This window comes from Hemiscyllium ocellatum, chromosome 8, assembly GCF_020745735.1.
Source record: "Hemiscyllium ocellatum isolate sHemOce1 chromosome 8, sHemOce1.pat.X.cur, whole genome shotgun sequence".
Classification (NCBI taxonomy): Eukaryota; Metazoa; Chordata; class Chondrichthyes; order Orectolobiformes; family Hemiscylliidae; genus Hemiscyllium; species Hemiscyllium ocellatum.
Genome location: NC_083408.1, coordinates 56,644,910 through 56,656,650, shown reverse-complemented (window position 1 = coordinate 56,656,650; position 11,741 = coordinate 56,644,910). Strand labels below are relative to the sequence as shown.

Here is an 11,741-nt window from a genome sequence, read left to right as displayed (position 1 = left end):
ACATCCATTAAAATCCAAACAATCCTGATAAATTTTCAGATTGGGTTTGTTATATCATGAGGAGGAGATAACTGCACAATAAAAAGTCAAGTCTCAAGGATACAAGGGAGATGGGTGCAAGATTTTTTTCTAATTATATAAATGCATCTGTAACATGATGAAAGCTGGATAAAACTGAGCACCTTAGCAGCATGTCTCTAAAGATATGTCACAAAATCTACTGAAGACAAAATAAAGTGGTTGAGTACATCTAAAGTAATTATGTTTTATTTGACATACTTTGGAGCTGTTTCAAATTGCAGCCAAGCAAAAATTTACGGAAACTGGGAGAATTGTACTTAATAACAAGACAGCAGTGATCTTAGTAAGGTCTAGATATTTCTCCACAGGTCAGGACTCTTCAGAAAATTCACAAATTTTATTTGATTGCTGACAGGAGTTCTACATGAGGTTCCACTATGTTACAATTAGAGAGAAAAAAAGAAACAGGAATTCATGAGGCACATTAAAAATAACAATACTGATGTGGCTATTTGTTCATCAAGGCAGAATTTGGAGACTCTAGATCAGTGATTTGCACTGTAGTGTATATGGAAGCACTAATTTTAGAACATGCCTTCAGACTCTATTGGACAGAAGCAATAATTTTATCTAACGAAGACAAGCAATTTTTAAGTCCTCCTTTGGTGGATTACCAACGCAGTGTGAATCTGTTCTGTTTAAAAGGCAAATAGCACAGACATAGATGTTTTGTATAACGTGCTGAAATAGATTGCCAGCTCTCTTCGTCCTGCTAACTGCAGGTACTATTTATTACTTCAGGCCTCTTCTACACTCAGGTAGCACTTGAGACTGCTAGCTTCTTCAGGTGATCCATGAACACTTGCAAGCTGACATCATCTGTCAGGATTGGTGCTCCAGCCTCCTAAGGAAAAGATTCATACAAGGAAGTTAATTGAACAAGTAACCTTGCTACTTGTTACAATAAATCAGCCAGCCTGATGTATTATACTTTGAACTTTTCTATACACTACCAATTATGAACTAAGATTATCAAACAAACAAAAAGCTATTATTCTAAAACAGTCCATTGATTATTGGTTCTGTACTCCTTATGAGCATGAGCCAACAATAATTTAGTTTATGATTAACCTGGGTTTAGAGAGAACATCCTCTGCTACAAACGTATTGTCCTTACAAACAAATATTTCAGATAACTACTGATGGACAAGTATTGACACCAAAATAATGGAACTAAATATAAATCGTGATTACATTCCTATCTCACCATCTCAATACATAATGTTTAAAGATCAGACATAATAATAATAATGGGGACCAATCTACATGATATTTTTCAGCCAATAAAAATAATATCATGCAATCTCAGTTTGCCTGTTAAACTAGATTATCCATTAAAAAGTTGACTTACTTGTCCCCATGCATACATGTTGTTGTGGGTCTGTGAAGGATTTACTTTGGACAACAAGAAACGCGCCTGTTGATGAAAATTATGAAATACAAATATATTACTGAAAGAAAGATGAGCACTTATACACAGCCCCACGACTTCCCAAGTGCTTTGTAATCAATAATTCTGAAGTGCTTTCACTGCTGTAATGGAGGACATGAGAGTCATTTCTGACAATGGACACTGCCACGCAGTTCACTGAGTCTGTGATGGTTCCCTAAAGAGCTCAGTCAGTCCATTCCTTCTCTCTAACCCATAACCCAGCAGCTCTAGTTCCTTCAAGTATCCATTCTATTTCCTTTTGAAGTCATTGGCTGTTTCTCATACTGCCCCCCTCATGAGAAACGAGCTTCAAATCATCACAAATTAATATGTCTAAAAAAAAACTCTATATTGTGCGCGATTGCACTAAGTTTAAAAAAAAGAAAAAACAAAAACTCCCTCTCACATTCCCTCTCCACCTCCCACTAAAAACATTAAATCTCTGCCCCCTAGTATCTGCACCATCAGCTAATAGATAGCGTTTTCAGTGTGAATTGGACAAGCTGAGCGAGTGAGCAAATGCACAGGAGATGCAGGATAACCTGGATAAATGTCAGGTTATCCACTTTGGAAGGCAGTTTATCAGAATGGCTATAAATTGAGGGGTGAGCAATGAGACCCGACTATCCTCACACACTCGTCATTGAAGGTAAGCATTCAGATGCAGCAGGCAGTAAAGGCGGCAAATTGCATGTTGGCCTTCATAGTGAGAAAATTTGAGTACAGGAGCAGGGATGCCTTGCTGCAATTATACAGGGCCTTGGTGAGACCACCTTGGAACATTGTGTGCAGTTTTGTTCTCCTTATCTGAGGAAAGACGTTCAGAGGTAGTACAATAAAGGTTTATCAGACAGACTCCTGAGATGTATGAGGAAAGGTCAAATCAGTTAGGATTATATTTGCTGCAGTTCAGAAGAATAAGGAGGAATCTCATAGAAACCAAACAATTCTAAAAGGACTAGACAAGGTGGATGCAGGAAAGATGGCCCCAATGGTGGGGGAGTCCAGAGGCAGGGATCACGGTCTAAGGATATACGTAATCTATTCAGGACTGAGAGGAAGAGAAATTTCTTCACTGGAGTGGTGAACTTGTGGAATTCCTACCACAGAAAGCAGTCGAGGCCAAAGCATTGTGTGATTTCAAGAAAGAGTTGAATACAATATTTGGGACTAAAGGAATCAAAGGATATGGGGAAATGCAAGAACAGGTTTGATGAGTTGTATGATCAGCCACCGTCATAATGAATGGTACAGCAGACTCAAGGGGCCAAATTGTCTACTCCTGCTCCTATTTTCTGTGTTTCGATGTTTGTCCTCAACCACCTCATTAAACTGGTCACAATCCTATACACTTGTATTGAATCTTCCCGTAACTCCACCAGGAGAAAAATAGCAGTATTTCCAATCTAAACCTGGAAGAAAAATACCAAGCCCTGAAATCATTCTGCAAAATCTCTTTTCACTTTCACGTTTTCTCACATTTTACCTAAAGTATAGTGACATGTTGAAAAGTTAAGACTATTATAGACACAAAATAATGAAAAAAAGCCTTCTGCTCATTTACCCTTAAGTTTCTATGTTCTGCTTGGCCTTTGGGAAAATAAAGTTTTTGAATTACATGGAAATTAACCTAAAACACTGTCTCTGATGTAATGTAAACTGTCTCAATGAAGCTACTGAGTGTTTTCCTCTCTCTCAAGGCGTCTTGATGTTACTGTTGTATAAAATAAAGTAATGATTCTGAAAGAGTTAATACTGAGGTTTCATTAGCTCCACCCAATCTGATGGCATTATGCAGTCTTTGGGTGGAGGCAGGTAGTTTTACAAAAGCCTTCATGGAGACAAGATGTATTCTGTACAGTTTCTAAATGGCCTGAGCAATTTTGCCTGACTGCACTTATTGCTATCACACAATAAACCAGAGGGACAGCTGCAAGGGATGGTGAAAGGACCTGCAAAGTAATTTATATTCCAAGTCCTGATGCCTGCAAGACTAGGAAGGCATCATAATTTACTGAAGCTGGGAAGGAGCAAGTTTAGAGAATTCTAGTGAAAGAGTCAAGTAGAAATAGAACAAGCAGGAGAAATTAAAGAATAAACAGACTGGAACTCTAATTAAAGTGGGATTTCAGTGAGAAAATTTACAATAGTCACAGGCAGAGAACTTTCAAAAATTTGGAAAGTGAATTGTACTTTGGCTGCGGAAAGCAGGAAAACATCCACTTCACCCGGATCAAGGTGTGAAAATACCATCCTTGCTGCAGAAAAAAAAAGGTGGGAAGGAATTTCAATCATGATTGCTATCCATTGTAATGATGTCACACAGTATTTTGGTGGAGGTAGGATGTTGTACAATAGCTTTCTCTTTCTCGAATGATTCATTCATGGGTTGTGGGCATCACTGGTTGGACCAACATTTATTGCTCATTCTGAATTGCCCAGACAGCAGTTAAGAGTCTACCACTTTGATGTGTAGTCACATGCAGGCCAGACCAAGCAAGGGTGGCAATTTCTTTCCTAAAGGGCATTAGTGAACCAGATGATAATCTGACAATCGGCAAAGGTTTCATGGTCATTGTTAAACTGTTATTTCCAGATTATTGTTGAATTCAAATACTATCTGCCATGGCAAGATTCAAATTCAGGCATCGGGAAGAAAATCTGGGTTTCTGGATTAATAGTTTAGCAACCACCAGACATTGTCTACACACATCACCTACATTTAACTGATGTATTCCTTGCAGCCCTTGAAAGCCTTTAGTAATTATGCTTGACAACCAACGTAAATTGTCCTATTGCTTTCAGGCAAAAAACTAGCTTGTTAATTAAGACAGGTGTCTCTTCTGCAAGATGCTGGAGTGATCTAACCTCAACCACTGATGATTAGACGGGTCCTGGACACTGTAGAAACAATGTAACATTGGTAGCAATAAACTAATGTGGCAGAAGTGACGGAGCAAATAGTTATTTTTCAAAATCAGTTCTGCTAATAGTCCTGGTCCATCACCCAGTTAACTCAGCACAAATCTTCTTTATTTGTCAGACATAGGTCTGGGATCCAAAAATAATAGACATTTTGTCATCATTAAAACTGAACAGTTTTTCAAATTATATCTGGAGTAATACAAATAGCTTAGTAAACAAATATCTGTAAGTAAGATTTTGAGACAAAGAAGTACCAGTGAAATTAACTAATGAGTTTCAATGTTATCTGCAAAATGGAAAGGGCAGAGGTGCATTTCCAAAGGCATGCACAAGGAGAATCATCTAAAGAGTAAAGAATTCATGCTTCTTGTGCAATGTACGTACATGGAAGCTGGCAATAACACTGCAGGAATAATATCCAGCACAGTTACAGAATTGAAACATGGTAATGATTCATGGAAAAGTGATAATTCTTGAGCATTCTTCTACCCAGCTAATCCTTACAAAGCAAATTATTAACATGTAAAAATCCAGATTTCTAGACAGAATTTTCACAATTTAAAGTAACACAAATGAAGGTTACCTGGCTTCCTCCATGCTCAGTGTCAACATAGCGTGGCATTGGGAATCTACTGTGCAGAATCTCTTGTGCATCATCCACAGGCGCTTGTAGTAAATGGCGGAAATTTTCATACTCAGGCATGTCATGATAGCCAGCTTTACGCCATTGAGCAATGGTCTAGGAAAAATGATTATCTACTGAGTTACTGTGTTCATTTATAGCTATAAATGTTAAAGTAAACTAATTAATTAGAGGTTAATGGCTTCATGTTAAATAATCTGTGAAATTAACAATGTTAGGAGTTAATAAGTAATGAAATGTGATACAACTTTAACACTGCTCTAACACCAACTAGCATTTCTAGCGTTGACCAGAAATAGGTGTTATGTATGTTTTGAAGTGATATGTTCTTACCTCTCCATGGTAGATAAGTATTTGAAAGAAGGTGTCCATAAGAAGAATTCTATCAGGGAGAATACTGCTGCTATCGAGAAGAACAGGCTATGTAAAAGCAGAGAACAAATTGATCACCAAACTTTGCTCGTAGTTAGAAAATTTCAGATTCCAAAATGGATTCAGCTACCTGATCTCATCTTCCCTCAAAATACGCAAATATACTTTTTATTAACAATTTGAGGAAGTTATGCTTAGAACTGCACAAGTACATTGTTTCCTAGTACTCAAAAGCCTTAAAATTAAAAAGCTTATCCTGACGTTTAGATCCAACCTGCTCAACACTCCTCTTGATGCTCATAACTCCCTCCACTCTTGGATCTCCAACTCTTTCACTCTTTCTCTGACTCTGGCCTCTTTAACACCCCACACCATGGATAAACAACAGCTTTGTTGCCTCAATCCATTCTCTGCAAATGCATATCCAAAAGCCTCTGACATTCCATTTGCCTATACTTCTATAAGAAACTTAAAATCCAACTAACCTTTGGGCAATTCTTCTAATCTCTCGCCTTTCTGCTTGGTAACAAATCTTTCAATGTATAACATAACTTGGAACTATCCATTTGTCAAAGGTACTGAATAATTACAAGGTGCTGTTTACTGATGTTAAAATGAATTTAAAACTTCAAAAAAATCGTGGTGTTGTTCCTAATTACAACCACTTTCAAGTTTGACAAAATTCAGAAAGCTTTTCCTTGCAAAATACGTGGGCATCTCTATTTCACATCTACTCTAGATAAGACAGATATTACACAGGAAACAAGCATGGACTTGGGGTAAATTGTAAGAGTTGGATTCTGATTTCAGCATACTTCCTCACAAAATACAGCACAAATACACCATTTCTTCGAAGTTCAGTACCAGTGTGAAATAGCTTCTGTTTTGCATCAATGTTTTCTTGTTTGACGCAGTACGATTTAAAGGTAAAATAAGGTTCCCATGTAAACCACACACATCCCATGATTATAGCCTCAGACCAAATAAAATTTGCTTTGGACAGACAGAGCAGTCGTACTGTAAAGCAATCACACAGATCACATACTATGCTGAAAGCAAATTTCACATAGGATCATCATAGCTTGTACAGAGGAAGATTGTTAATGATCAGTTTGAGCTGGAGATTAATCAACACCTCATGCAAGATAAAGCGTTTAGCCTCTCAAACCTGTTATTCCATTCAATTAGATCATTGTTGATCTGTAACGGGAACTCCATCTGACCACCTCGATTACTATCTAATTCATCACTTGACTTGAATTTTAGTGCAGGTGAATACTGTAAAGCTCAGCACTGTTCACCACTTATTCAATCTGACATCAACAGATGAATAAAATATCTCAAAATACATTTCTCACCTCTGGAGGGCCATTGAAAGAATAGGCATACAGGATAGGTTGAATCATGATGAGAGACTGTGTAAGATCCTGACGCATGAAATGGTGACGGTAGTAAGAACTCTCATCAGGACTGTTATTAAAAACTTGTAAGAATGGAGATCTTCTCAGATGAAACATAAACTAAAATGGAAACAAACATTTTCTCATTTCAACATTGTAAATCTAGGCTACTTTTAAAGTTACTTTTATGATCGCAAATTTAAAATATTTAAAATATGAGTTCCTGGTGTATGCTCTATGCATTGTCAAATGAATTATACCATAATTTGAAAGCTGATGAACCAAAATCTATGAGAGACATGTACTCATGAAAATAAAGTGCTCATTTCATACCTGGGGATACAAAGAAAATGTTTCAGAAAATTTGAAAGAGGCTGGATCATCTTTGTGATAATCTCCAAATTTCTGACACTGAGAAAGGAAAAGGATTTAATTTATTGGAAATTATCCTTTTTAAGCATTATAATACTAACAAATTAAAGCAGCCAATAAATTGTTTCATGCTTCTATACACCACCTCCGCCCACCCACGTACATACAGAGAACTACAGAAAATGCATCATACCAGTCGTATAAGCTGTCTGTCTAGCCATCTGAGAACATCAGGTCCCTCCTCTGTCTCTGCTCTGTAAACTGCCAATCTTGCCATGAGAACAGCTGCAGCTTCTTGATCAAAGGATGCAGCAATATTCTGGATCTGTGTTTGTGCATCTGCCCAGCTTTATAAAGGGGGAAAAATACATATTTGATTTTTATAAAGAGGAATCATAAAACAAATATATATTAATAATGAAATGTAACATCTATAATTGGTTTTGTGTTTTGGATTTTAGTTTAATATGAATAAAAATTGCTGGATACAGAGCAGAGGGTACAACCTGTAAGTGAACTAATAATCTGTTTTAACGAATCTACATAGAAATAAATATGCTTTTAATGGGCATGACATTACAGAGTCAAATTTTTAGAACGTAATTGAACACATGAAAAAAACATTCTCATCAGAACCATATTTTGCAGGAATATTATTCTCCAACTAACTTAGAGAATCATACACATAAAAAGGAAAGTTTCTAAAATAACTTGGCACATTTATGCTAGATAACTATTCTGCACAGTCATGAGATTTTATAGAACTAAATTTAAATGATCACAAGATGCAGTTTCATTTATGCAAACCTATCAAACTACGTTTCAAATATCTATTTGTATGAACAATAATAATGCTATATTCTAATCAGACGTTACACAGAGTGCATGTGATTCACAACACCATCAGTTGGTGAGAGAAGAGATTAAGTTTTTATCAGTAGTCATGTAAGGCTGATTATGAAATCCTTGCTCCAGTCTGTCATTCCATATACATGGTTTCAGTTTTGAAGTAGTTCTACTTAAGGTCAGCATTGACAACAACAATCTCAGTGCAGTAGAATATTGACCTATTCATATAGCATTATATCAAATTAGGACACTGGCAACAAAGACTAGTTAATTGACCATGCAGAGCCAACAGCAGCCTCCCTAAACATGTCTAATAAAAAGTTCTACTGAGCATCCCCACCTAAACTAAAATATACGCAGTGGAGGTCATTATTACTCTTTTGTATGGTTGAAATCTTGCATTCCGTACAGAAAATAAACAACTGCTAGACTACTTCTAATAACCCCATTTTCAACTATCATGCGCTTCAGATGCCAGGACTAACCAACAAACAAAGTGCTCCAGAACCTGCCATGCCCTAGCCAAGCTGTTCCAGTACAGCTACAAGACTAGCATCTGACAAACAAGATGGAAAAATGCCCAGGAATATCCTGTACACAAAAACAGAACACGTCCAACCCGGCCAATTAATATTAAGATTAATTAACTAAGATTAATCCAATTAAGATTACTATTGATCATTAGGAAAGCGACAGAAGGTGTTATCAACAGTGCTATCAAACCGCATCTGCTCAACAATAACCTGCTCAGTGACACCCAGCTTGGGTTCCACTGGGGCACTCAGTGCCTGACCTCAGTGCCTTGATTCAAATTTGGACAGTGGAGCTGCATTTCAAAAGTGAGGTGACAGTGACAGCCCTTGACATTAAGGCCATATCTGATTGAGTGTGACATTGAGATGCTGTACAAGAATGGCATCAATGGAAGTAACAGGCACATAGGAAGATGGTTGCAGTTGTTGGCCGTCAGTAACCTCAGTTCCACAACATTGCTGCAGGAATTCCTCAAGGAAGTGTCCTGTAGTCAACCAACTGTAGCTACTGTATCAATGACCTTCCCTCCATCAAGAGTGGGGATATTCACGGATGATAGCACAATTTTCAATACTATTCATGATTCCTCAGATAATGAAGCAGTCTATGTCCAAATGCAGCAAGACTTGAGCAACTTGAAGTCATCATCCAACTACACATGATTACAATGTCCCATTGGGTGAGTCCTATTGTTGCTGTTTGTTCGATACACATAATTATTGCTTGACCTCTGCAGTGCATTCATTACTCACTAATCTTAGAATGTCGACGGCTTCTCCCATTCTTCTTTCTCCCTGGAATTCAAATGCATCATTTCCAATATAGTTCTGTGCCTTCCCATCAACCCTCTGCTTTAACTCTTAGTAAAAGCTTCAATGGATGGACAATCAGATTAGTTGTATGAAAGTGAGAACATCAAAAAGCCTTTCATTCTTTCTGCAGTAATTGTTATTGCCTGCCTGAAGTTCTCTGGCCATTCTCCTGAGTAAATTCTATAGTTTAGCAAATATTCATGTTAGGTTCATTCCCAGTCTTACGGGTTTCAACCACTTCAGCTGCTTCCTAATTTTTTATCTTATTTATTGTTGCTCTTATCTCCATGCCATATTTTTAGTTCATGAAATCAATCCCAACAACACTCTTCTGATAGCTCAATCATTTCAGTTTTTCGTTTTTGCTGGCAGTTCCTCAATATTCTTCCATCTGTTTCTTCATTACCCAGCATTTCCCCAGTGGCTCAGTAGTTAGAACTGCTGCCTCACAGCACCAGGGTCCCAGGTTTGATTCCAGCCTTGGGCAACTGTCTGTGTGGAGTTTGCACATCCTCTCAGTGTCTGCGTGGGTTTTCTCCGGGTCCTCCGGTTTCCTGCCCCAGTCCAAAAATGTGCAGGTCAGGTGAATTGGCCATGCTAAATTGCCCATAGTATTAGGTGCATTAGTCAGAGGGGAATGTACCTGGGTGGGATACTCTTCGGAGGGTCAGTGTGGACTTGTTGGGCCAAAGGATCGGTTTCCACACTGCAGGGAATCTAATTTAATCAAAAACACATTCCATCCCACTGCAATTATTTTCATCTTTATGCTAAGTATCACAAATGTCTTTTGCTCTTTCATATGAAAGATCTTTGAAGCACATTACACTGCTCTAACCATCATTCTTGTCCCTTGTCCTCTTAACCTGTAATTCAAGCATCAATTTTTCAGCTTGTTTTGTTCATAATTGACATCCTTTCGTTTTCTCCTTTCTTCAATCTTTGCAGCATTGCAGACCCATGGTCTCTTCATTCTTTTTCCTCTTAAAAGCCAATGCTCTTCCCCATCCTTCTTCAGCAGACTTTTTAATATATCTGCATTGTTCATTCATATTCGTAATATTGTAGCCTTTTCTAGCTTTTGTTTCATTTATTTCATTTACAAATTCTGTATTTATTTCTATCAGCCTCTCCAGGTCCCACTGCTTTCTGTGAAATCTGTATTAGCTCCTGACTGAGCTTTTGAGTTTGCAACTGCATTTCTATATTTCTTTCGTGCCGCTATAAAGGTCCAGTTGAAATCATTTGGTCATTTCCAGGTTTCCAAACGTGCACAGTGCCAATTATTTGTTTTCTTTGTAAGACTGTTAATATACTCTCCACAGCATGGTAACTTCCATTCACAGTTCAACCGTGGCACTTTCCTCATGGCTTTTTTGTTCACTGCTTGCATGCTGCTTCCTTCAAAAATGCCATTCTTTTCAAGCATAGAAAATTGACCAAGTTAGCTAAAATATTTAAGGTATATATATCCAAAAAAAAGCCCAAATCAGGGCTGATAAAGGGCTTATATCCAAAACGGCGATTCTCCAGCTCCTTGGATACTGCCTGACCTGCTGTGCTTTTTCAGCACTACACTCTTGACTCTGACTTCCAACATCTGCAGTCCCCTGCCATTCAATAAGATCTTGGCTAATCTGTTTGTTTTGGAATTCCACATTCCCAGCTACCTTGGATAACTTTTGATCCCTTTGCAAAACCAAAATTCATATCTCTGCATTAAAATAGTCAAGTGACCTGCCTTCACAATCTTCTGTCAGAGTTCCAAAGTCACACAAACCTCAAAACCTTTTCTCCTTTTTGGTACTGAAAGGGTTAAACGGAATTTTCAAACAGTTTTAAACCAATTCTGGATTCATCTCCAATAGAAATTTTCTTTTCAAGATCTTATACATATAAATCACATCACCCTTCAGGCTTTTTTTAAAAAATCAACCTGTCCAGGGATGGTTGACACCTCTGAAACAGCTGGGACTTGAACCTATAGACAAACAGGAGGCCGAGTCGAGTGTGCGTGGTGCTGAAAAAGCACAGCAGGTCATGCAGCATTAAAGGAGCAGGAGAATCGACATTTCGAGCAGGAGTCCTTCATCAGGAATGAGGTTGGGAGCCTTGGAGGTGGAGAGATAAGTGGGAGGGGGTGGGGCTGGGGAGAAGGTAGCTGACAGTGCAATAGATGGACGGAGGAAGGGGTAAAGGTGATAGGTCGGAGAGGAGGGTGGAAAGTATAGGTGGGAAGGAAGATTGACAGGTGGGACAGGTCATGGGGATGGTGCTGAACTGGATGGTTGGAACTGGGATAAGTGAGGGGAGGGGAAGCG

At 38.2% G+C, this 11,741-nt stretch overlaps 1 protein-coding gene across 2 annotated transcripts in view; it reads right to left on the bottom strand.

Annotated features, from left to right (window-relative positions):
- Positions 1-251: 251 nt before the first annotated feature.
- sec23a (Sec23 homolog A, coat complex II component) overlaps positions 252-11,741 on the bottom strand; it is an 87,583-nt gene continuing 76,093 nt past the window's right edge. For both annotated transcript variants that reach the window (XM_060829055.1, XM_060829056.1), the window contains exons 14-20: positions 7,419-7,572; positions 7,187-7,264; positions 6,812-6,973; positions 5,415-5,501; positions 5,022-5,177; positions 1,433-1,498; positions 252-925 (exon numbers count right to left, since the gene is read on the bottom strand). In XM_060829055.1, the coding sequence (XP_060685038.1) occupies positions 836-925; positions 1,433-1,498; positions 5,022-5,177; positions 5,415-5,501; positions 6,812-6,973; positions 7,187-7,264; positions 7,419-7,572 (793 nt within the window). In that variant the 3' untranslated portion in view covers positions 252-835. The remainder of the gene's footprint in view (positions 926-1,432; positions 1,499-5,021; positions 5,178-5,414; positions 5,502-6,811; positions 6,974-7,186; positions 7,265-7,418; positions 7,573-11,741) is intronic.